This window comes from Pyrus communis, chromosome 16 (assembly GCF_963583255.1).
Source record: "Pyrus communis chromosome 16, drPyrComm1.1, whole genome shotgun sequence".
NCBI lineage: Eukaryota > Viridiplantae > Streptophyta > Magnoliopsida > Rosales > Rosaceae > Pyrus > Pyrus communis.
The window spans coordinates 13,445,058-13,469,004 of NC_084818.1; the positions used below are offsets into that span (position 1 = coordinate 13,445,058).

Below are 23,947 nucleotides of genomic sequence, written 5' to 3' on the forward strand. Positions count from 1 at the left end.
GCCCAAACTTTCGGCCAAGAGCTCCGGGACACTTAATGGAGTTTTTAACCGAATGACCAAAATAATGGATGGTGGATAATCTTAGGGACTATTTCTATTGATTTTCAATCTCAGAGACCAAAGTGATGTGTTATGCAAATCTCATAGACTATTTGGGCTAAAATGCCTTCTTTTAAAGATGTTACAAGGCGAAAGGGAACCCTAAATCCTTTCTAAAGGAAAACTAACGAAAAGTCCAAAAAACTTCCCTTTTAATGAAAATCCCTTTTTAAAGGTATAGTGAATAGTACCAGGGAAAGGTATAAATGTGTTTTTTCGTTAAAAGTGAACAGTACCGGAAGTGTTTTGTTAAAACTCCCAATTTCTAAACTATCTATTAACAAAACTCTCTTGACAAACAAAGAGGGTTGAAAAAACAATTTGATCTTCTATTACAAAATAAAATGATGAGTTGTAATGTAATTTCGCAAAAGACAAATTTTGTTGGTTTTTCTTCTTTCCTCACTCACATGTCATCATAGTATTTCTCTAAGTTTTAAATTTTAAAGAATAAAAGTTTAAACCTATTTCATGTTCCTTCTCTCTGTTTTTCACATTTCTCTCGAACTTCTCTCTTCCATATATATATATATATATATATATATATATATATATATTTTTTTTTTTTTAAATTATATTTTTACAGTGTATATGTGTGGTTTCATCTTCAAACCGTTTAATTTTTTCAGTTGTATTTGAAGATTAGCACTATTAAAACAAGTTGCTCGAATCGAAAATCGATTGGTTATCTAAATGAATAAAATAAATGAACAACTCATTATAAGAATAAGAAATTAAATAGTTCTACTGGTAAAAGTGAAGATATGTAAATACTTTTACACAATTTATATTGGAAAAAATTGTTAATAATGATCATGTTTTTCGTATGTTATCAATTATACGATCGCGACATCATCAATTTGATTTGTTGTGCCGTTAAAGTTTGATTGTTATATTGTTAATTTTGTATCATTACTATAAGCTCAAAATTTTCTACAACGAATAACAAAAGAGCATGTGTAGAAGTTATTTGAATTATCATATTGAAATTTGAGTTATAAACTCGTTTTTTGCCTTGCTTTTGTTTAAAAATTTATTGCTTTGTTCTTTTAGTTCTCTACGTTGTAGGTTGGTGCTAGAAGCGACAGAGACAAGTACTTACAACTTCAAAGAAATGAAGCAATTAACACACAGGAAAGCTGTAATAAGTTTGATAACATATGTACACAGCACTAGCACTAGCACTATATTCCGCGAGACGGAGGAGTTTCAGAAGACTAGACATACCTCTTTTAACCAACCCCTTTCATTTATCTTCTTCCTCCTATCCAAAAACCCCCCTCTTTGCATACAGTCAGTAAAACTACCTGCCAAGTTAACCTCACAAAGACCCTAACACTACAACACGCTTACATGCGGGGAACAAGATAGCGAACAAAGAACGATAAGGTTAGAGAAGGGGTAAAAAGTAATTACAACAACACTACCGAAGATTAGAAGGGAGGCCTGTGCATCAGGTTTATCTGGAACCAAAAGAAATTGGCCCTGTACAGAACGTGGGATAAATCTGAGCAGTTGAATGGATTATACGCGTACCTTGAATTGTACGACTGTGGCCTACATATAAATCTACTTGGCTGCTACTCGTTATATCAGGAGGACCCCTGTACAGATGTAGCCTCAAAACTAGCACTCCACCACTACAATCATTGCAAATATCTTGTTCTGCTTGGTAAAATCAACACTGAAAGAAGACACTGGTATACAGATTTTACCATCTGCTGAAGCTTGAGTTCTCTGTTACTGGATATGATTTTCGCAAATCTTGAGGATGTTTATCGATAGTTCCAAACCACGGACTTGACCTTCCACCAACCCAGTGCTCACTACTTGTCCTCATACTCATACAGGCTGAAGGAGACTGATCATGTGACAGTAAGTAATACGAACTGTGGTGTTCCTCTCTGCAAAAAGACCGAGTCAAATCCAAATGCCCCCGGGGCAATGACCTTGGACCTAACTCTTGAGAGTGCTGAAAGGTGGAAGATGATCTACAATACATATGCCCCATGCCACGACAAGGACCTAAAGAAGCATATTTTCCGGAATCCAAATCTGGTGATTGCTCCCTAGCAGAAAGCCCCAGATGGGGTGTCGTTGTAAAGTCTTCTTCTATTGTTATTCCCTTCTTAGATGCAAGGTCCATGATCTGTCTCTCATCAAGTCCTAACCCCATAAGCAAGTCCCACATGTTTCGCAGTGCTTCCCGTTGGTTGTTAATCACTTGATCCCTCATTGCCATTTCAAACTGAAGCTCAGTATTTGCCATTCCCTATATTAATCAAAGTAAAACTGTTACGCTAACGGAAAGTTTACCACAAATATGCAAAAATAAGAAATTGAGCTGTAGAATATATTAAATACGGTAATACTGATGCAACTCAGCAGTTAGCAGTATACTAATGCAACTCTAAGAACATCTTATGAAAACTTCTGTCATTGGCATTAGATAAGCATTTTTCTTGAGAGAACATAAAATATACGCCAATGATCTTGCTCAAGTTTTTTTTTGGTAAAGAGTTTCAAATAAATGCATATTCAACTCAAAACAGTCATTTCCTAATTTATTTTGTCCAGCATATGTATATTCAGTCTGGGTTTAATCAACTCACCAAGAGCCTGTATTGACTAAGAATACGCAAGTACGTTTTATTTCCATTGTTACTAATGGCCTCCTCAATCATATTTTGAAGATTGCATCGATGCTTCTCATTTGCTTCGATTTCCTACAAAAAGCAGAGTTGGCAACTTGGCAATAAAATCAAAAGCTGATAAAAGTTGTATTTTTATTTTTGTGAGTTTGATTACAGCTGAGATATTACCATATGGTAATTAACACCAGCTTCATCATTGTCCCGGATGTTATCCAGAATAACTTGTCGCCTCGTTCTCATGGCCTCTAAAATTTCACCATCGTTTCCAATAGCCTGTAACACAGTAAAGGTACTCAGGAATTAGTTTATATTATCAGAAAAAAATTATCTCAAATTTTCAATAATCATATCATATTCAGTTCCCCAATAAAGTAAATAAATGCACAAAAGTTAACATTATTTCATCTCCAGATCTGGTTGAAGCTACAAAACGTCTTTACAAAACAAGAAAAGTGGGAACAAAAAGAAATTATAGTCCATAACAAAGTCGTTTCTGGGGAATGTCATGGCTTTTATTCGGAGCAAAAAATCTGAACTAATTTAATTGAGATGAATTGTGGATGCTACAAGACAATGTGCAGAATACAAACTCTTTTCAATAAAGCTGCATTGTATGCGGGACCTTCTAACCTGTTGTTTTGCTATAGCATCATCAAGATGTTGGAGTTCAATCCGGTTACGAAGGTTGGTTTCCTCAAGCTCAAATGATGCCTTCTGTAAGTTTATCCTTTCCTGAACATTTTCACTGGTTTCATGGCTCAAAATATTCAACCACAAAAGTTCATCGTCTGCAGCCTTTTCAACAGGTTTGACACTTAGCTGTGATTCCTTTTCAGCTAGTTCTTCTCTCAATTGACAAACCTCAATCTGCAGTCCAAAATAGGTTATCTTCCAAGAAAATAAAAGTTGTAAATAAAATCTTATAGATGAAACCAATTCAACCACTTACCTGAAGACTGTCAATCATTTGTTGGTAGTCTGATACATGGGTATCAATAGTGCCAATGTTTTTCTGTGAAGTAAACATGATTGTTCTTAGAATTTCAGTGCATATATAAAAGTACAAGTCTAGCCTGTGATACACGAGTACAAGAAAAGAAATTTTCTGCAAATCCGACAAATTCGTGCATAGAAGAAACCCATATGAAAGACAAAATTGGTAGTTTGACAAAGGCAATATGCAGCATAGACAAATCACTCAACAAAGAACCACATGCTAGTATGCAACATAAGTGGAAAGCTAAACCACAATGCCAATTTTAAAATTGTTAATTTCTTAATAGCGTACTACAATTGAGATCATGACGGATTAGTAGATTAATCAATCTCAGAATGACAACTGAATATTAATCATCTTCAAGTCGAAATGGACTACTACTTAATCATGTTTTGATGTTCCAAATTGAATGCCTTCATGCATATTTGGCTCTCACCTGGATGTGTGTCTTTATCTCCTTTGCTCGATCAGCATATTTCAAGGTATTCACAGTGTGATGATATTGACTGTCCAAAGGGGATACAGTAGCAACCATGATAGTTTGAGAATTGCCACTCAAACCATCTTTGAGTATTCGTGTCAATTTGCTGCAAAACTAATAACATTAACTACAGTAGCAGGAAGCTAACTACAGCAGCAGGGAGGACTTCAGGATAAAAATTACAATCATATACCTATTCCGGTAAGGAACATAAGCAAGACCCTTCTTTTGCTGTTTCCCAAGTGCATTTATGCAGTTTGCTAAAGCAAGAAGTGAACGGTTAATATTTGCTCCATCCCTTAACTTTTGGCCTCCAATGCTTGTTTCCGAAGCTCGTTCGCTACCAGCAAGATCCACAAGTGCGAGTTTTCCTCGCATTACTTGATTACGATACTTGTTTCTCTGTTTCCTTTTTACTTTTATTTCCAGCACTGCATGTGATCTGGTAAACAGGAAAAACTTTGTATGAATATTAAGGTTACACAGTTACACTTTACTTTCAAAATGTAGCATGGTTTTGCTGATTTTGGTGGAACCATGAAAAAAAATATAGCACCTATTACTTTAAATGCTTGTTACTAGTATTGTAACTTCTGTGATCTGCATTCAATTGTAAAATATTCTCAACTTTTGAAAATAAACTCCACACAGAATTTTTCTATTTGATGTAGTACATTTTAATAGTTGAATTGTGATTTGTTGTTTGAAACGAATCATACGCAAGTATAACCAAGACACCTGACAACAGAAGAATTCACAGAACCTATTGAACAGGCACCTAAACCTAATAAAGCTATACAGTTGTTGGTATCTAAGGTATGGTAGAATCTGTAATAGAAGGTTTAGGCAAATGAAATTGGAAAAGAAGTGGTTTCTATGTACAGCCTATTGTCCTAAGCATGATTAAAAGTTTAAAACTCAAATGGACAACAACAACAATTGTATGTCCACAGCACACAAATGAATTCAACCTACCGAGAAGATGTTGCATTAGCCTCTGTGCTTTCAGTTTTCCGTCGGCTATTCCCCAAGTTTAAGAGTTCAAGAATCTTATCTGCTGATTGTACCTGAATAAGTAAGACATGTCACAAAGGATGAGTAAGAACCCTTCCAAAAGTACATAATTGGTTCGTCCAATTCAAGAATCACTTTCATATTAGTGCTATAAAGAGACTCAAAAGAACTAACAAATTACTTTTAACAAAAAGAAAAAATAAAAATACGGAAAGAGATTGACAATTATTCACAGATGGTCAAACCAGATGCAAATAGATGGCCAAGTGTCAACCTTGATACACCTCAGCCCAGCAACAATTACTCCTTGCTCTGGGTCCTCTCTGAGTTCCAAATGGCCAGATGACTTTTCAAGCAAATCATAGATGACCTAAATATTGTGGAAATAAAATATGAAACAATTTTTTCAAAAAGAACAGAGGCACTGTTAATGAATTTAATTTCTTAATAAATTGCATGTCCCCACCTCATTGTAGACTTCAAGATATGAACAAGTAACTTCAAATTCAGCAGAGTTCTTGTCCTTCTTTATTAGATCAAAAATTGTATGCAGACTGAGAACCATAAGTCCTGGATCATCTTGTGTACCAACCATCGTATAAGTTTTACCACTGAAAAAGTAAAGTGACAAAGTTCAAGACATTCTGGAGAATATTAAGTAATGGACAATGCAAATTATGAATGGTGAGATCATACACTGAACATAAAGCATGACCACTTTACTTATACAGTTTTTTTAATTTGCACATCTATACATTGACCTCAGAACTGAAATACATACTCCAAGGACTGGGGTTTAGTGAGGTTGAACGACCGACTTGCATAAATGAACATTGCCTCACTTGGTAAAGTCAAGCAAAACCTTGAGACCTTGAGAGGTGGAAAAAAAAAAAAACAAAAACAAAAAACAAAAATATAGCGGTTTAGTACCTCCCGGTAGAACCATATGCAAACACAGTTGCATTGAGGCCGTGAACAACCCCAGATATCACGGACGATATGCATTTTGTGTAGACATCCTGGATATATTCAAACGTTGTCAAGACATATACTTTAAATACAAGCAACCAAAAAAATATAAGAAACTATACCGAATCAAGTGTTTCAAGCAGATATATACACCATAACAAATCATGAGAAATAAAAAAGCATAAGATTCGGTATTCGATGTACCAAATTAGAAGAAACCGGATCGAACACATGATCAAAAGAATACTTTTTTTCCTTTGTCCGGTTCTGTATTCGTTCAAGGTAGTCCTTTGACAGATCAGGATCTAACACAAGCACCTCCTACAAGTAAAATTTCAAATTCCGAATAATATCATTCAGATTCCACAAATTCACATAAAATTCAAATCAAAGTATACGCCAGCCCAAACCTTATTGTCAACTACGCGAACAATGTCGCGACCGCGCTCTCTCAGCCTAAACGGCCTGCATTTCACAGCAACCTGCAGCAATGCGAGCTCGAAATCAATTACCTGAAGGCTGAAACAAGGCAAATGCAATTTCTGTGATGCTGTGAAATCTACACAGCAGCAAATACTAACCGTGAGTGTTGTAGTTTTCTTCGTCGCCGGAGCTCTAATGGTAGGCATGTTTTATCAACATCGGTTCATCTTCCGCCACCACCACCACCACGAAAACCCTAAACCCTAACAGTCGGAGCAGGTCAACGCAGCTGAATTTCTGAGTGTTCGTTTTCCACAATTCAAAATATTAAAAAATTCATTAAGCCTTTGAAATCGCATTTGCTCCGGATTCCTTCAAAATTCCTCTACATTTCAGGAAACGGCATTTTCTTCGGAAATCGAAGCACGAATCGAAGAGCAAGAAGACGTGGGACGAACGACTAAAGGGCGTGTTTCAGCAGCAGGAGAGAGAAAATGACAAAATCTCTGTCAGATGAGAAGGGAAATGATTCATTGCTCTCCGCGTACCTTAGTAATGTAGCGTATTGTAATAAATGGGACCAGCTGGTTACTGATCAGGGCAATTAACGCGGGTAAATGAGATGAGACTTGGCCATAAACCCAAGGCAGCCAATCCTTTCTGAAATTAATATTTTAATAAACAGTACATGGTTATATTTGCTTTCATCTTCAACTAAAGATCATATGCTCGTTTTAGTTTTATTACAAAAAACCGTCTCTAACCGAGGGCCAGAAGGTCATAAGGCCAAACATAATTTATTATTTAAATTTAATATTATTTAATATTGTTTCATATTGTTTAATGTTGTTTCATATTACTTAATTTAATTTAATGTTGTATAATGGCTTAGGAAGTTATAGGAAAAAAATAGAATTTTAAAAAAACAATTTTAAAAATTTTGTTAAAAAAAAAAATCAAAAATAACGGCTAACTGACGTCAGCTAGCCGTTGTATTTGAAATTTGGCCTAGCATTCCTGTCGGATATAATTGACAAGAATAATTAACAATACTGTCGGTTATATCCGACATGAATACTCAGCCCTCTGGCCCAGCCTGGAGCTGGTTGGATTGGGCCAACCCTTTAGCCCTTTGGTCTTTTGGCATTTTCAGATTCCGTGGGGCCCACGAACCCTCTGACCTAGCCTTCAGTTAGAGACGGTTTCGGGCTATTTTTGACCCTTTGGACCCTTCGGTTGGAGATGGCCTGAGGAGGGAGACTGGTGTTAAGGCCATCTCTAACCGAAGGGTCCAGAGGACCAAAAATAGTCTGAAAACCATCTCTAACCGAGGGCTAGGCCAGAGGGCTCGTGGGCCCCACGGAATCTGAAAGGGCCAACCGGCTGGCCTAAAGGAGCTAGTCAGCCTTGGGCTGGGCCAGGAATTTAAGAATTGTTGTCAGATATAACCGACAACATTGTTATTAATCCTGTTGGTTATATCCAACATAAATTCTTAAACAAATTTTTTAATCCAACGGCTAGCTGACGCCAGTTACAGTTGGATTCAAATTTTTTTTTTTTTTTTGGTTTTTTGGGCCAATTTTTTTTGGATTCCTATAAATACCTAAACCATTCCTCACAAAATTTTTACCATTCCTACACCATTTCAAGTCTCATATTTTCTTACCTCTTTCAAAAATATTTCCTTCAATTATTTCAATAATTTTCAAATGGCCTCGTCTGCAATAAAAAGTAGGCTTGGACCCGAAAAGAAGATGAAGCTCTTTGCAGGACTTATAGATGGGTGTCGGAAGATAGTGTTAGGGGGAGTTCTCAAACAAATGAAGGTGTTTGGACTCATGTGTCCAAAAAATACTTAGAGTTCTACGAAGGCATCACTCCACTGAATGTTCGAAACCATGAGAGTTGTTCTTCAAGATGGAAGAAACATCGTCACCCAAGTTTGAACAAATGGCATCGAGCACTATTAGCAGCCACAAGTAAACATGAAAGCGGTGCTAACTACTATGACGAAGTAAGTGCTTGCACAATTTATTTTAAATATTTAATTATATTACATTTAATTTCATGAATTACTTTCCTTTAATTTTTGTAAATACATTTAATTATATTACATTTAATTTCATAAATTAATTTCCTTTAATTTTTGTAATTTTATTTTCTAGGTATGCCAAGTAGAGGAATTGTTTATAGAGGGCAGCTCGAAACCCTTTTAGTTTCATAGTTGTTGGAAAATTTGTAAAGGGTGGGTGTTATTTGAAGATCCACCTTAACATAGAGTAGCGCCGGTGTTCAAAACTGCATCCTCAGCTGCAAATATGGATGAAGATGGATCTCCTACCATTCAACAAACAATGGTAGAAAATCCGCCTTCGGGTGAAGGTTCCATACCTAGGGCTATGGGACGAAACAAGGCATGAAGGTTGAAGGGAAAGGGTAAGGCAAATGATGATTACGCCACTTTACAGGAAGTGGTGGCCTCATTGCGATTAATGGCAGAGCAAACTGCCCTTGAGGCGGAAGAAATGAACCGTAGGCATGAAGAACGGGCCAAACAAATACAAGAAGAGATGGATGATAAGAATATGGAAATGAACGCTTCAAATTACACCCCAATGAGTAAGGCCTACTTTGATAGGAAGAAAAAAAAAAAAGAAATTATGACTCGACGGCAGTTGTTTAACTCTGACTATACTCCTACAATTGGGGGATGATAAAGATGATGTTGATTATGGATATTAAATTTAAGTTGTTCTAGTTTTGAAATTTAAGTTAATGTTGTTTTTAAATTTAATTTGTAGTTTTTAAATGTAATTTGTTATTTTTAAATTTAAATTGTAGTTTTTAAATATAAGTTGTAGTTTTTAAATATAAGTTGTAGTTTTTAAATTTAAGTTGTTGTAGTTTTTAAATTTAAATAATAAATTATGTTTGGCCTTATGACATTTTGGCCCTCGGTTGGAGACCCTTTTTTGTGACAGGGCTAAAACGAGCCCTATGGCCCTTTGGCCCTCGGTTGGAGATGGAAACAAATATGGCCATGTATTGTTCATTAAAATATTAATTTCTTGGAGGGCCAAAGGGCTAAAATGAGCCCTCTGGCCAGCCTTTAGTTGGAGATGGCCTAAACAGTCCCAATTAGGGATGGCATGGTTTGATACGTTTTTTGAGTGAAATCGAAATGGAAATTAAATTTTTTTGTGGTTTGGTTAGATGCGGTTTTGAAGCCAAAACCGAAATAAAACCAAATTGTTTGGTTTGGTTTGGTGCGATTTCAAACAGTTTCGGTTCGGTTTGGTTTTTAAGAAAAATGTACATTTTAAAATACACAGCTATCTACGCATAAGACGGTCTCATTTTTTACACAATACATGAATTAATGAACCCATATTAACAGTTAGTACATTATGTGAGGATGTTTTGATAAACTATTTCCTTCTAAAATTAGGACAATATATGCAGCAAACAAACCTGTAGGGGTGGTTCAGTATGGGATCCCAAACCCGGTGGTTCAGTATGGGATCCCAAACCCAAAATGGGATCCTGAATTCCAAACCAAAAATTTTCCGGATGGCAATTTGAAGACCAATCCCAAACCAAAATTTCAGTACTCCCAAATTTCATACAAATTGAAATAGCAATCATTCATACCAAGTTAATTAACATGCAACCAAAATAAAATAAGTAACAAAACCAAAAGCAAAAAAATAAGTTACAAACCTAATATGTTTGAAAACTAACAATACAATTTTTTGATTTCATGTTGAAAAACTAGACACATTTGTGGGAGGTTTGTACCGGCAGATGTCGCGATAAAGGGCTATGGTTACTACATGTAGACCACACTAGTTATATTGCTACTAGTAGTTAGCAACAATTCAAATGTATAATTATACATATATATATATATATATAAAATTTTCGGTTCGGTATGAGATTATCAAAAGATCGAGTAGACAATACTGAATTTCGTACCGAAATTTTGGGATTGGTTCGGTATTTCATCTCGAAAATTTCGGGAATTTTGGTTTGGGATCGAGATTTTTTTTTTGTTTGGTTCGGGATTTTCAAGAATTTTTTCAAGCCTTACAAATTTGTAGTAAGCAAACCTGCAGCAAACGATGCACGATGATATTCTACTAATTCTAGTGTGGTTGAGTAGATATTAAATGCATGGAACTCTAATAAACAACCAATTAAACATGACATCTAATATGGACATCTAATTAAATGTTTATTAGTATTTGTGGTGTGGTTCGGTTTTGGTGCGGTTTTCAAAAGCCAAAACCAAAACGTTTCCTTACATTACGGTTTGGTTTCAAAACTGCAAAACCAAACTGTTTGGTGCGGTTCAATTTGGTTTGTGTTTCGATTTCGGTTTTCGGTTCTAAGTGCCCACCCCTAACTGCAATCTTAGTCCGATCAATCAAACAATTCCTCATAACTACATCAAGTGGCTCAATGAGAAAGGCGCGGACTGCGGCTCCCCAATAAACTAAAACTATAGGAGGTCTCAAGTTCAATGCTCTGACCTGGTGAGTCTGCTTGATTATGGCCACGGGCATAGTGAATTCCCCATAACATCTTCGGGGCCAAAAGGAGTAGATAACCGTGACTTGCCACCAGTTGTCCTCCTTTTTCTCAAAGAAAAAAAAAATCAAACAACTCCTTATGAAATTTACTCTAAATATGTGATCACAAGTAATGTATCACATGTGTTTTGGGGCACAAGAAAATTTTCTCTTCTTATTATGATCGTGAAAGGAGGGTTTTAAAGCCTTGTTTGGAGTGGACCAAACTAAAAAGAAGGAAAGCCATGTGAAGGAGATGGTAATCTTGGCTTGAGTTGCATGCACGTGTGTTTGGAAAAGTTAATGAATCAATGCCTCGAATGGAACTTTAAAAAAATTCAAATTTGATTTTAAATGTTTTTCTCTAAAGTTTCATGTTACTGAAAGCTTCTTGAGGGAGATTTTTTTTTCCTTTCAACATGGTAATTTTGATAATCCCCGTTTAATTATTTAAATTTTAATTATATATATTTTTTATTTTTTATAATAACCTAAAAAGGCAGAATGTCAACTTTAAAGAATTGGTCTGGTGAAAAGTGAGAAAAGATTTGAAATCTCTAACTCGAGCTCAAACTCTCACGAATGTATTTCTTGGGATCACCGGTATACTACCCCCTCGTGATATTAGAGTTGCATGAGAAGGATTATTAGTTTGCTATCATAGAGAGCAAATGTTAGCAAATATAGATTATAACAGTTGGTCAAGAAAGTGCACTCATATACTATCATCTATTAAAAATGGATGCCACTGATTTAGTAAATGTGCAAGGTGTATAGTCATTGTTAAGAGGATTCTATAAAAAAAAAGAAAAGAATTAGAATGTCATTTTCTTCAGAGGCTTTTAGATATGAGTTAAAAACCAAATGATTGAAATCACTTAAAGGGTTTTTAGAAAGGAAAACTAATGAAAATGGTTTGAAAACTTTGAGTTTTAACAATAAGGACAAAATAAAGGATAAAATGAATAGTACCATGATTGATTTTTTAGTGTAAAAATGTGGTTTTTCGTTAAAGTGAACAGTACCGGGAGCTTTTCGTTAAAGTTCCATTTTTAGAACCATTACTTAACAAAAATGCAAGTTAATTTTGAAAAAAACACTTGAAGTGTTATATGAAAGAAACACATAATTGATGCTTCTTCTGAAATGCACTTCGAGTGCTTTTAAAATCTAAATTTTTTTTACCTAAAACGTTTTCAGCCATTTTAAAAACTGGTCGGTAGAAGCATATGAATAAAAATAACTCCAAATATGTAAGGATCAAAATCACCCCCAAAAAAACAATAACAAGATGAATAGATCGGAAAAAATGACTACGATGGAAATGATTCAAGATATAGGGACCATAATGACAACTAGGATTGTAAATGGACAAAAATGAAATAGTAATTGATACTGAGGGACCACTACTGTAATCTCCCCTTTTAATACGTTCTGGACAAAGACAGTGCATTCTGCATTGTATTGAACTTTTAAGTCAGTTGAGTGGGATCCAAGAAGCCAAAATTTATTAATTAAATGGACATTGTTTGCCCATTTGGTATGGTGCCTCCATCCTACTTTCGGTGAAAAGTGAAAAGTGAAAAGTGCAAAAGATTTGGTATGGTGTCTCCATCCTATTTTGTTATTTTATGGTAAAAAATAAGCTTTTATTTCACTAACAGAAAAGTTATCCGTACAAAACACAAGGAGAGCCTTTTAACAAAGGTGATGCTACTTATTACGTGGCTTAACGAAAATTTATTTTTTTTAGTGTAAAATGTTGATGTACGAAAAAAAGAAAAAAAAAAGGTGGTGCTATCCACAAATGATCTTTATTTTCTACACATTTTTTTTTTTCAATTTTAGGCTGTTAGATCAAATAAATTAAAATAATCAAATAACAAAAATTAACAGAGTGTGAAAAAAATAAAAAGAGATGTATGAATAGTATCACCTTTAACAAGCTGTCCTCTATAATCATGAGCCTAACTAATTCTATGAAATATGACGAGTGTCATCATCTGAGGAGTTTATTATAAGGGATGTTTTTTATTCTTTTACACGCTAACGAAAGAATGTTGAAGACGTTTCTCATTGGGCGTGTGCATAATGTCCTAATGTGTCCAAGACAAGCCCAGCTGTACATATTAAGAAGATTCATATTCTTCTTTTTCGTGTCATTTCGGCTTTTTTTTTTGGTTCACAAAAAAAGATAGAGTGATATTTTATTAATTATCACAAAATACACGAGTATTGTACATAGGTTTAATGATCAATCAATTGATTTGGAGTGAGTTCGCTAAATTAGATAAATAAGGGTAAGCCCTTAGAAGGTTACCACAAGCACAAACGCACAATAGTCAAGCGCACAATTGCTACTAGTATTAATCTGTTACAATAAACGATATATACAACAAGAGTTAAACTGGCAGCCACATTGGTCATCATTAATAACGAGACCACTTAAAATCATCGCACTAGAGCAAGACCACATCAAATCATTGTTGACAAACGAGACTACATAACTCATCGCTCAAAGGCGAACACCAATCTAGCCATCGTAACAGCACGACCACGACACTTGTGAGTGAAACACAACTACACTACTCCAAGAAGGGAACCATTGGTCAACTCATCACAGTAGACATTCCTGCATATTCACCGGTCGAGTGGGATTCAGGCATCCAAAAATCAAACACCACAAGATCAAGTCGCATAAGGCAGCGTAACCACCAGGTACCGGACGCCCAAACAAAGAAAAGCCGCCAAATATAAGTGCATTAGTCGGCACAACCACAAAATCAGTCAAAGAAAGTGTCACCAGCATGGAAAAAGAGTTGACGATGGTGGATCCAACCCACCTGCAACCATAAATCCGACCCCACACCACGAAATCAAGAGCCAAATCAAAGAACAACCTTGAGAGGGCATTGGGTATAAAATTGAATTCCATGGAAAAACTGCTCACAAATGGTGGGAGAGAAATGCGGAGTGGGGAGAGGAGGTACATGAAGGCAGAAAAAGGGGGTAAGCTCATGGTTAGAGGGCTGAGTTGTGGATGGGAAGGGAGGGGAGGGGAGGGGAGAAAAGGCTGGGATGGGGGAGAAAGGGGAGATAAGAAGGGAAAAAGGGCTAGGACGAGAAGGGATAAGCTGCCACTAGCCCCCAGCCATAGCCAAAGGCCGGCGGCTATGGAGGTAACATGCTAGGGTTTTTTGAAAGGAGAGAGATGGCTCTTGCCGAGAGAGGATCAGTGCGTGAGAGAGAGACAGGAACAAGTAGGAGGTCGCCTTTTACTTTCTTTAGGAACTAAATATTAAAATTAATGAGAAAAATTAATTTTTCTTCCATGAGGAGTTAAAAATTTAACGGTTAGAATTTGCATATAAAAATCTAAGAATGATAATTGCATTTTTCCTTTGGGAATGCACTCATTCCCCATGTACAAATAACATATTTTCATTGAAAAAACTTCCTAATCGAAACCATTCAATTTCTTAAAATTCATTTGTAGATCATCCCTACAAAAAATAATTTGGATTGGAGTTTGTTTAAATCCAAATGTATCAAATAAATCAACAGTGTAAGTACCAAGTTACATATTCAAGTTGAACTATCTATATATTTGATACATTTACATGACTATACGAACTGCTATACGAACTCCAGTTCGATTGAGTTTTTATAGGAATAATCTTCAAATTAAGATTAAGAAATCAAATAGTTATGATTATGAAATTTTTACGGTGATGATACATTCTTAAAGTGGGAAAATGAGCTGATTTCCGAGAACACAAGTATTATCCAGAAGTTTTGCAACGGGATTTTAATAAAATTGGTACGACTGAGTGCTGGGTTCTATTATAGCCAGACTCAGAATCAAATATCAAAACAATTTTGGATTTAAGGTTCAGGGTTTTCCAATACAAGAAGTCTGGATTATTTTCTCTAGTGAGGTCTCATTAAAGTTATCTTTAGTACCTATGAAAGGTAACTAAAGAGATGTCGCATCCCATGCATATGGAGAAGGATTCGAACTCTGGCCATGAAAAACAATCAACATCGCTGCTTCACCCACCCGTTTTATTCACCTTGCTAAATGGATGTTAAAATTGCAGCTCTAATGCAAGTGGTGAATAGCCCTTGTCCTTTCTCATCAGCCAGTCTTAAACCCAATTTTCTCCACATCCATAACGTACTTGGCGTTTGTGCATTGATCAGTCCATTGCGGCAACGCCACCATCGGAACCCCCAAACTAAAAGCTTACCAAGCCGAGTTCCAACCACAATGCTTCTATGCAACATAAGTGGAAAGATAACCACAATGTCAATTTTAAAACTTCTTAATAGCTAACTGCAAATGAGATCATAACAGATTAACAAATTGAGCAGGCGATCGTAGAATGAGTAACAGTTAGATGAACCAATTGAATAGGTCGAGATGCATATTTGGCGCTTACCTGGATGTGCGCCTTTATTTCCTTTTCTCAATCAGCATGCTTCAAAGTATTCACAGTGTGATGATGCTAACTGTCCACAGGGGATAGCAACCATGATCGTTTGAGAATTGCAACTCAAACCATCTTTGAGTATTCATGTCAATTTGCTGCAAAACTAATCACATTTAAGTACTGTAGCAGGAAGGCACAGCACCAGGGAGGACTTCAGGATAACAATTACAATCACATACCTAATACGGTGAGGAACATAAGCAAGACCATTCTTTTGCTGTTCGCCCAGTGCATTTATGCAGTTTGCTAGGGCAAGAAGTGCATGGTTAATATTCGCTCCATCCCTTAATTTTTGGCCTCCACTGTTTGTTTCCAATGCTTGTTCACTGCTAGCAAGATCCAGAAGTGCAAGTTTGCCTCGCATTAGCATTTCTTGATTCCGGTACTTGTTCCTTTCTTTTCTTTTTACTTTTATTTCCTGCACTGCATGTGATATGGTTAATGGGAAAACAAATCAATGGCAAGTATAACCAAACACCTGACCACGGAAAGATATTCATGGAAGCTGTTGAACATGCACCTAAATCTAGAAAAGCTATACGGCCTTTGGTATTTAAGGTATAGTAGAATCTCTAATTGAAGGTTTATAGAAATGAACTCTTAAGGATTGTGGTTTCTAAGTACAGCCTACTTTCCATCTGCAGCACACAAATGAATTCAACTTACCGAGAAGATGTTCCATTAGCCTATGTACTTTCAGTTTTCCGACAGCTATTCCCAAGTTTAAGAGTTCAAGAATCTTATCAGCAGATTATACCTGAATGAACAGTGTTTCAAAGGTTAACTCAATCCAAGTGGCACTAATAGCAGTATGGAGCTACCAATCTCTTTGCCAAATAGTTAACCATCTTTCTACGAGAAATACTAGAATCATTTTCTGTCCACTTGAGCATCAAACTATCTTTAAGTCCTCACTGTTGTGTCTACCAATAGTCCCGACAAGAACACTGCTCGTTCTTAAAATGGTGAAAACGAGTAGTGTCTCTCAAAATGATTTCTCTGCCCACAAGCTTGGAAATAAATTTGATGGCAGAATGACAATCATTACAAACTCTAAGGTTCTTCATGATCCTCAACGTCGTGTTCTCTGGAGTATTTATTAGCCCAAATGCAATGGCAAGTTTCTCACTGTGATGTTTAATTATCTTCTCCTTCACTTCTTCACCAACATCATGCAATACCGAGTCAGTGTCGGGAACAAAACCCATATTTTTAATCTCTTTCCATATCTTTTCCATCATCTTGTAGATTGCCTCTTTCTGCGTGTGAACTCCATCATCAACCCCAAACACATGAACTTTGTTTTGAATCTGAATCCAACTAAATCCTTGTTCTTTCTTCACTCCCTTATTCTTCATTGACCTTCTAACTTGTGCAGCTTCTTCCCATCTTCCTCAAGCTGAATACAGATTAGCAAGGGCTGAGTAGGCCCCACTGTTGTCTGGATCAATAAGCAGCAATCTTTCAGCTGCAACCTTTGCTACATCTACATTTTTATGAACCTTACAACAAGATAAAAGTGAACCCCAAGCTATAACATCTGGTTCAACTGGCAAACTTTGTATAAAATTGAATGCTTCTTGAAGCAATCCAGAGCGCCCAAGCAGATCAATCATGCATGCATAATGGCTATGGGTGGGTTCAATTTTGTGGACGTTCCTCATTAAATTATAGTAGCTCCTGCCCTGTTCTACCAATCCCACATGTATACAGGCAGAGAGCATGCCGACATAAGTTATATGGTCAGGCTTAATACCATGTGACAGCATCTTCTCAAACAGTTCAATGGCATCTTCCCTGTGACCATGTTGAGCCAGGGCTATGTGGAAGTCCAAGAAACCGTATCTCTATTCAAGTAAATCAAATTGAATACTTTCTTTGCACCACTGATGCTTCCAGCTTTGGAATACATTGAAATTAGAGCATTGCTTACAGAAACTGAATGCACTTCCCCCAACCTCACGGCACTTGCATGAATTTGTTTTCCATAGTCTAAAGAAGCCAAGCTCAAACTGACACTTAACATAGCTGCTAAGGTATAGCTGTTCGGCTTGGGGCCTTGTTTTATCATTGACATGAAGAGCTCCAAAGCATCATTATTCAACCCATTCTGTACATAACCAAAAATCATTGCTGTCCATGCAACCACGTCACAGTCTCTCAACAAGTCAAATATCTGCCTGGCTGGCATTATATCCCCAAGCTTTATGTACCCATGCAATAGGGCGGTAAAAGCTATAACATTGAGATCGGAAGTCACACATTGCTCTAAAATCTTTTGAGCAATTGCCAACCCACCAGATTTAGCATACATTGTGATCAAAGCATTTTCAGCACATCATATGTGCCCAGCTCAGCTCTTACAATATGGGCATGGATTTGCTTCCCAAGTTCCAACTTCTCAAGGTTAGCACAAGCTGACAGAATGCTTGCTAAGGTGAACTTGTTGGGCTGTAGAACAGAATCCTGAAGCATAAATGAGAAGGTAGTCAGTGCTTCCATGTCAAGGCCATGCTGATTGTATCCTGCAATCAACGAATTCCAAGAAACAATGTCGCGCTCCTTCGTTTGCTTAAACTGAGCAAGAGCAAGGTCAGCGCAACCGCATTGCATATGCAAAGAAATCATAGCATTCCAGCTCGATGTGTTTTTCAACCTCATCCTATCGAAAACAATCTTCGCGGTCCTGGGATCACCAGATTTTGCATACATGTTTAAAAGACAGTTGGCAACAGAAACATAACCACCAACCGCAAGTTTAACAACAAACGAATGAACTTTCCAACCAATCTCCAAAGCCTTAACAGCACCACATGCGGAAAGACTGTTAGTAAAGGGTGAACTGGGTCACCGGAACTCCGTCCGCAATCATCTGCACAAACATCTGAATGGCATTCCCGTAACGATCCATCTGATTGTAACCCACGATCATTGCAGTCCAGGAAAAGGAGTCCCGTTGCAGCATTGCGTTGAAAACGCTCAGTGCCTCGTCAAACCTTCCCTGCTTCGCATAAGCGGAGAGAATAGTGTTCCATGAGAGTGTATTCCTTAGGGGCATTTCGTCGAACACGCAGTGGGCATCGGAAGCAGAGCCGGTTTTGAGGTACACGGTCATGAGGTTGTTCATCAAAAACACACTGCAGAGGAAGGCCGCATTTGATGATCTGGGCATGGATTGATTTTCCGGCAAGTAAGTCTCGCTTTCTGAGGCTTGCTTGCAGCTGATATGCGTAGAAGTCCGAACGGGAGGCCAGATTTGAGGCCTCCATTGGAATTACTAAGAACTAGACAGTAACTAATGAATGTACAAATCCAGTGGCGAATTTGCCTGCTTTCAAAGTGATGGTATGTATTTCTCGTCGTCCACTTTTTTACTTTATGTTTTTCATATTCGCTCGCCCAATTCATTTTCCCGCCCTTCCATCGAGCGACACCTTTTTGAGGGATTATTTGACGGACATCTTGTGGTGGTGTCAATTTCGAACTTTTTATTATGGGCATAAGACTGTTTATTACCTTATGTAGACCTGAAAACGAGTCGGATTTATTAGGTTTGGGTCGGGTTCAACTTGACCCGTTAATTTAACGGGTCATCCAAATCCAACCTGTTAATTTAACGGGTCACCCGAACTCAACTCGTTAAGCCTAATAAGTCACCCGTTAACAATTTTTTTTGTTTTGTTTTTTTTTTTTTTTTTACATTTTGCATTCCAATACAAATTACGCATCTTTTACCCAAAATGACAAACATTATATATATATATATATATATATTTGCGGGGATTAAAGTACATACACTGTGCAAATGTTTTGCACCGTGACCTGAAACCGAGTAACCTGCTTCTCAATGCAAATTGTGATCTTAAGATTTGTGGGAAGATCTTTAACAGCAAAAGCACAATCGAGTGTGTGATGGGATGGAGAAGTGGGAAGATCTCTCTCTATCTAACTTGCGAAGGAAGAGAACAAAAGCACAATCACACATAGAAAGCACCATTTGCACAACAAAAGCACAATCGCAATCGAAATCGAAATCATCAAACATAAATCAAAATGACAAATTAATTTGAAGCTCATCTGAAGAGTACCACCTTAAACCAAGGTTCAAGCAAAAACTGAGAAAATTAGACGAAAAATATAATCTACAAAAACGAAAAGTAATTGCCATGGAAGAAGAGGTGAAAGGGAATCGAAACTTACCGGAGAGAGGGTTGCAGAACTTAGTGAACGGCAGCCACTCAGTTAGGGTTCGAACGTGAGAGAACAAAGAGAGCTAGGTTTTCTATTCCAACTATGAAATTACATAAAAGTCATTCTTAACGAGTGCTAACGGGTTTCGCGAGTTGACCCAAAATGACCGGTTACTTAACGGGTGACTAATGGGTTGACCCGTTGACAATCGAACCCGTTAAGTACCCACCCAAAAACTAGTTTTAACAGGTTGGGTCGGGTCAGGTTCAAAATGCCAGGGCTACCCTCATGTTTCGTGGTTTTCAACATTTAGTACATCAAATTTTTTTCGTCTTAAAGTCATACATAAAGTGTAAATTTTGGGACAATCTCATATATCTGTTAGTCAAACTGTTAAGTCTCCCGTTAATTGTGACGTGGCGCCCATGTGGACAATGACAAGGTGCCACGTGGTTTTTTTTTTTTTTTTTTTAATTTTTTTTATAAGAGAAAAAGGTTTCAGTGAAAAAAAAAATATTTTCAAAATTCGCGACCCCCCCCCATCTCCCCCTAAAAAAGTGAAAAGTAATCGCGACCCTCATCTGAAACCCTACCCACGGGCCATCACTCAACCTCCCTGTCGCTTCACCTCTCACGCCGTCGTACGTTGTGCACACGTTTCTAGGAAAGATTGTCGTGAAGCCATCGATGGCGATGGGGTGGGAAAAAAGGAGGATCGAAGTGGGTGAAACACCACTTTATTGTAAGTAACCTACCTTTTTCGAAGTGTAGATAATATGGGTTTAGGCTTTCCGATTTTTCAATTTTGAATTTTAGGGATTAGGGATTAGGGATTAGGGATCTGTGAGTTCCAATCCCTTTTTTTTTTTTTTTTTTTTTTTTTTTTCCTATGGTTTATGGAATTGTGTTTTGTAGTGGGTTGTGCATGTGGTTTTGTCTTCAATCGTGGTCCATATGGTTTTGTTTTCACCTTTTTTTCCTATGGTTTCAGGAAAAAAGGTGGAACTGTATTCATGGTCCCCATGGTTTTGTTTTCACCTTTTTTCCTCATGGTCCCACTAGTGTTTTCACCTTTTTCCCCATGTGCCTCTAGGATTTTATGTTGTTTTCACCTTTCTCCTTGACTTTGCAGGCATGCTTGAATTATTTAGCCTTAAAATTAACCATGGTGGGAAGTGGTCTGAAAGTACATAAACTGGAGGGTTTGAGGCTTGGTTTGATTATGTAGACAAAGACTTCATGTCTTTTTTTGAGATTGATGAAATGGTTAAAGAGTTAGGATATGATGGGTTTATGTTGTATCACTATAGGATTCCTGGGATATCTTATTGGGAGGGATTAAGGCTTATTGAACGGGACCAAGATGTGGGTGAAATGTGCACGTATGTTCCAGGGGTTAGGGAAATAGAAATGTACCTAGAACATCTAAGTCCAAAACAAGCTGCCTTGAAACATAAGCTTTTGATGAATCTAGATGAGAGTGCCATATTAAAAAAAGGTGTCATTATAAAAGATATTGAGGAATCGAGGTTGGCGATTTCGATTACAAAGGGAAGTGGATCAAAACTGAAGAAGGGTAGAGCCAAAGGGGGTGCGGATGACTTAGAAAAATGGCTATGTCTTTTGAATGACATAGCCTACAATGGTGATGATGAACATGAGGCTGAAGCAACTGAGGGAGGACAAGGAAGTGGAGATGAGGCTGAAGATGGTCCTCTCAATGCTGATGATGAAGGTGATGAAACTGAAGAAGGTCACAAAGCTGAAGAAGTTAATGAAGGTAAAATTTTTGAAACATTTATTTTTGTAATTTTAATTTCAATATTCAATTATTTTTGCAAAGTTTAGGTTTTTAACAAATATGCATTGTTTGTGGCAGTAAATGCAAAGGATGACACTACAGATAGTGAGTTTGTGGACAGTGACTACAGTTTGAAGATGATGATCGTCGTGCAGTAGATGATACGGCTGTAGAAAGTGTCGTTGAAGATGTTGAAAGGGGTGAATGGGTTGGGAACCAACATCCAAAAGACGTTATTGATGCAAGGGATGTAGAAAACGTTCCCCTTGATGATGAGAGACAAAACTCAAATGGCCTGCACAGTGTTGACGATTCAGGTTCAGAATGTGATGAAAAGGTCATCTACCTTGAGTGTAATGAAGATGCCGACACAGATGATCCAAAGTTTGAAAAGGGATTGAAGTTCAGAGATGTTGCACAATTAAGAAAGGCAGTGTGGTCTCACTCCATTAAGCATGGTGCACCTTCTATTAAGCTAAAAAGGAATGAGAAATGGAAGATTAGTGCATGGTGTGAGAAAAACTATCCATGAAGATTGTATGCTTCCAGGATGTACAATGAAGATTCAATGCAAGTGAAAACCTATGTTGGGAAACATGAATGTCCGAGGGTTTGAAGGGAAAATCCTAACTGCAAAGTGGCATGGCTTGTGAAGAGGTATGTGGACAAATTCAGACTCAACCCAAGCATGCCCATCACTACATTTATGGAGACAGTGAAAGAGGAAAGAATGGTTGAGATCCACATCAAGACAGCTTACAGAGTGAGAACACAGTGTTTGAAAATCCTTGAGGGGAGTAACATGGATCAGTACACAAAGTTGTGGGAGTACTGTTATGCGCTTAAGAGGACAAACTCGGATAGTACAGTTCAGATAAAGGTACTGCCCTATGATGATGCTTATGTGATATTTCAGAGGATTTATATTTGTTTGGGGGCTTGCAAAAATGGATTTAAGAATGGATGTAGGCAGCTTGTAGGGTTGGATGGTTGTCACTTGAAGGGAGTATTGAAGGGCCAGTTACTGTCTGCAGTAGGAATGGATGCAAATAACCAAACTTGGGTTATTGCATATGCTATAGTAGCGCTCGAGAACAAGGACAGTTGGGTTTGGTTTCTGGAACTGCTAGCTGCTGACTTGGGAATTGTGAACCAGTGTGCTTGGACTTTCCTTTTTGACAAACAAAAGGGTTTACTACTAGCTTTTGAGAAGGTGCTGCCTAATTGTAATCATCAGTTTTGTGTTAGGCACTTATACACCAACTACAAGGCATATGAGTTTAAAGGGAAATGATTAAATGATGCTTTGTGGAATGCTGCCAAGGTAACAACCATCACTGATTTTAGGGAGAGTATGGCTGAGGTGAATAGGCTGAATGAAGAAGCTTATAAATGGTTGGAGAAGAGACCAGCCTTGCATTGGAGTAGGTCACTTTGAGACACACACTTAGTGTGACATTCTCTTAAACAACCTCTGTGAGAGCTTCAATTATTTTATCCTAAGGTCTAGGGACAAGCCTATTATTACCATGCTGGAAATTATAACAGTTTTATTGATGAAGAGGATATGGTTGAGAAAATATGCAATGAGGAAGGATAAAGGAGTTATTTGCCCAAAAATCCAGAAGAAGTTGGAGGAGTACAAACTGAAAAGCTCACACACTATAGCTACATGGTCTGGAGGAGAAAATTTTGAAGTGGATGAAGGCAGAGGCAATGTATTTGTGGTGGATTTGAATGGGTGCACTTGCTCATGCAGAAGATGGGATTTTGACAGGCTTTCCTTGCATACATGGTTGCTCGGCCATCTATTATGCAAGGAGATAGCCTGAAGAATTTGTTTCCGCTTGGTACAAGAAGGAGAAGTACTTTGAAGCTTACGAAAACTTGATTCAACCCATCCAAGGTATGAATTTTGGGAGCCATCTGAAAACAAATGCATTCTTCCTCTAACTTTTAAAAGGTAGTCGGGGAGACCAAAAAAGAGGAGACATAGGGAGGGTGATGAAAATGAATTCAAGTTAAGCAAAAAGGGCAAAAAAGTGTGAAGTGCAGTGTTTGCAAGGCCTCGGGACACAACAAGGCCAGATGCCCTACCACTCATCCTCCTTCAACTGTTAGAAAAGGAAGAAAAAGCAAGAAAAATGAGGTATAATTTTGATACTCTTTGTTGATTTTTCATTTCTTAAGTGAATTTGTTATTTGTGAAGTGTAGTATCTATCAATGCTAATGCTATATGGGTTCATTACT

The 23,947-nt window shown here is 37.3% G+C and overlaps 1 protein-coding gene, 1 long non-coding RNA gene and 1 pseudogene across 2 annotated transcripts; all 3 read right to left on the minus strand.

Moving 5' to 3' along the window:
* Positions 1-1,239: 1,239 nt before the first annotated feature.
* Positions 1,240-7,136, minus strand: LOC137720325 (kinesin-like protein KIN-8B). The gene is made up of 14 exons (XM_068459378.1): positions 6,796-7,136; positions 6,625-6,696; positions 6,419-6,535; positions 6,176-6,264; positions 5,712-5,856; positions 5,520-5,615; positions 5,207-5,298; positions 4,425-4,673; positions 4,187-4,337; positions 3,703-3,765; positions 3,384-3,620; positions 2,922-3,026; positions 2,712-2,825; positions 1,240-2,371 (listed from the first exon to the last, which is right to left on the minus strand). The coding sequence occupies exons 1-14, from the start codon at positions 6,841-6,843 to the stop codon at positions 1,811-1,813; spliced, it is 2,139 nt and encodes a 712-aa protein (XP_068315479.1). The 5' UTR covers positions 6,844-7,136; the 3' UTR covers positions 1,240-1,810.
* A 7,882-nt stretch (positions 7,137-15,018) lies between these two features.
* On the minus strand, positions 15,019-16,228 carry LOC137721516 (uncharacterized). The gene is made up of 3 exons (XR_011066651.1): positions 15,884-16,228; positions 15,654-15,799; positions 15,019-15,487 (listed from the first exon to the last, which is right to left on the minus strand). It is a non-coding gene; the product is annotated as an uncharacterized lncRNA (long non-coding RNA).
* Positions 16,229-16,238: 10 nt separating this feature from the next.
* On the minus strand, positions 16,239-19,139 carry LOC137721514 (pentatricopeptide repeat-containing protein At2g22070-like; annotated as a pseudogene).
* Between the last annotated feature and the right edge of the window lie 4,808 nt (positions 19,140-23,947).

Coding starts and splice junctions, on each gene's coding strand:
- LOC137720325 (XM_068459378.1), bottom strand. CDS start 6,843: ATGCCTACCATTAGAGCTCCGGCGACGAAGAAAACTACAACACTCACG. Junction 5,299..5,519: donor CTGGGCTGAGGTGTATCAAG/GTTGACACTTGG, acceptor TTACTTATTCAG/GTACAATCAGCAGATAAGAT. Junction 3,766..4,186: donor AGATAAAGACACACATCCAG/GTGAGAGCCAAA, acceptor TTTACTTCACAG/AAAAACATTGGCACTATTGA.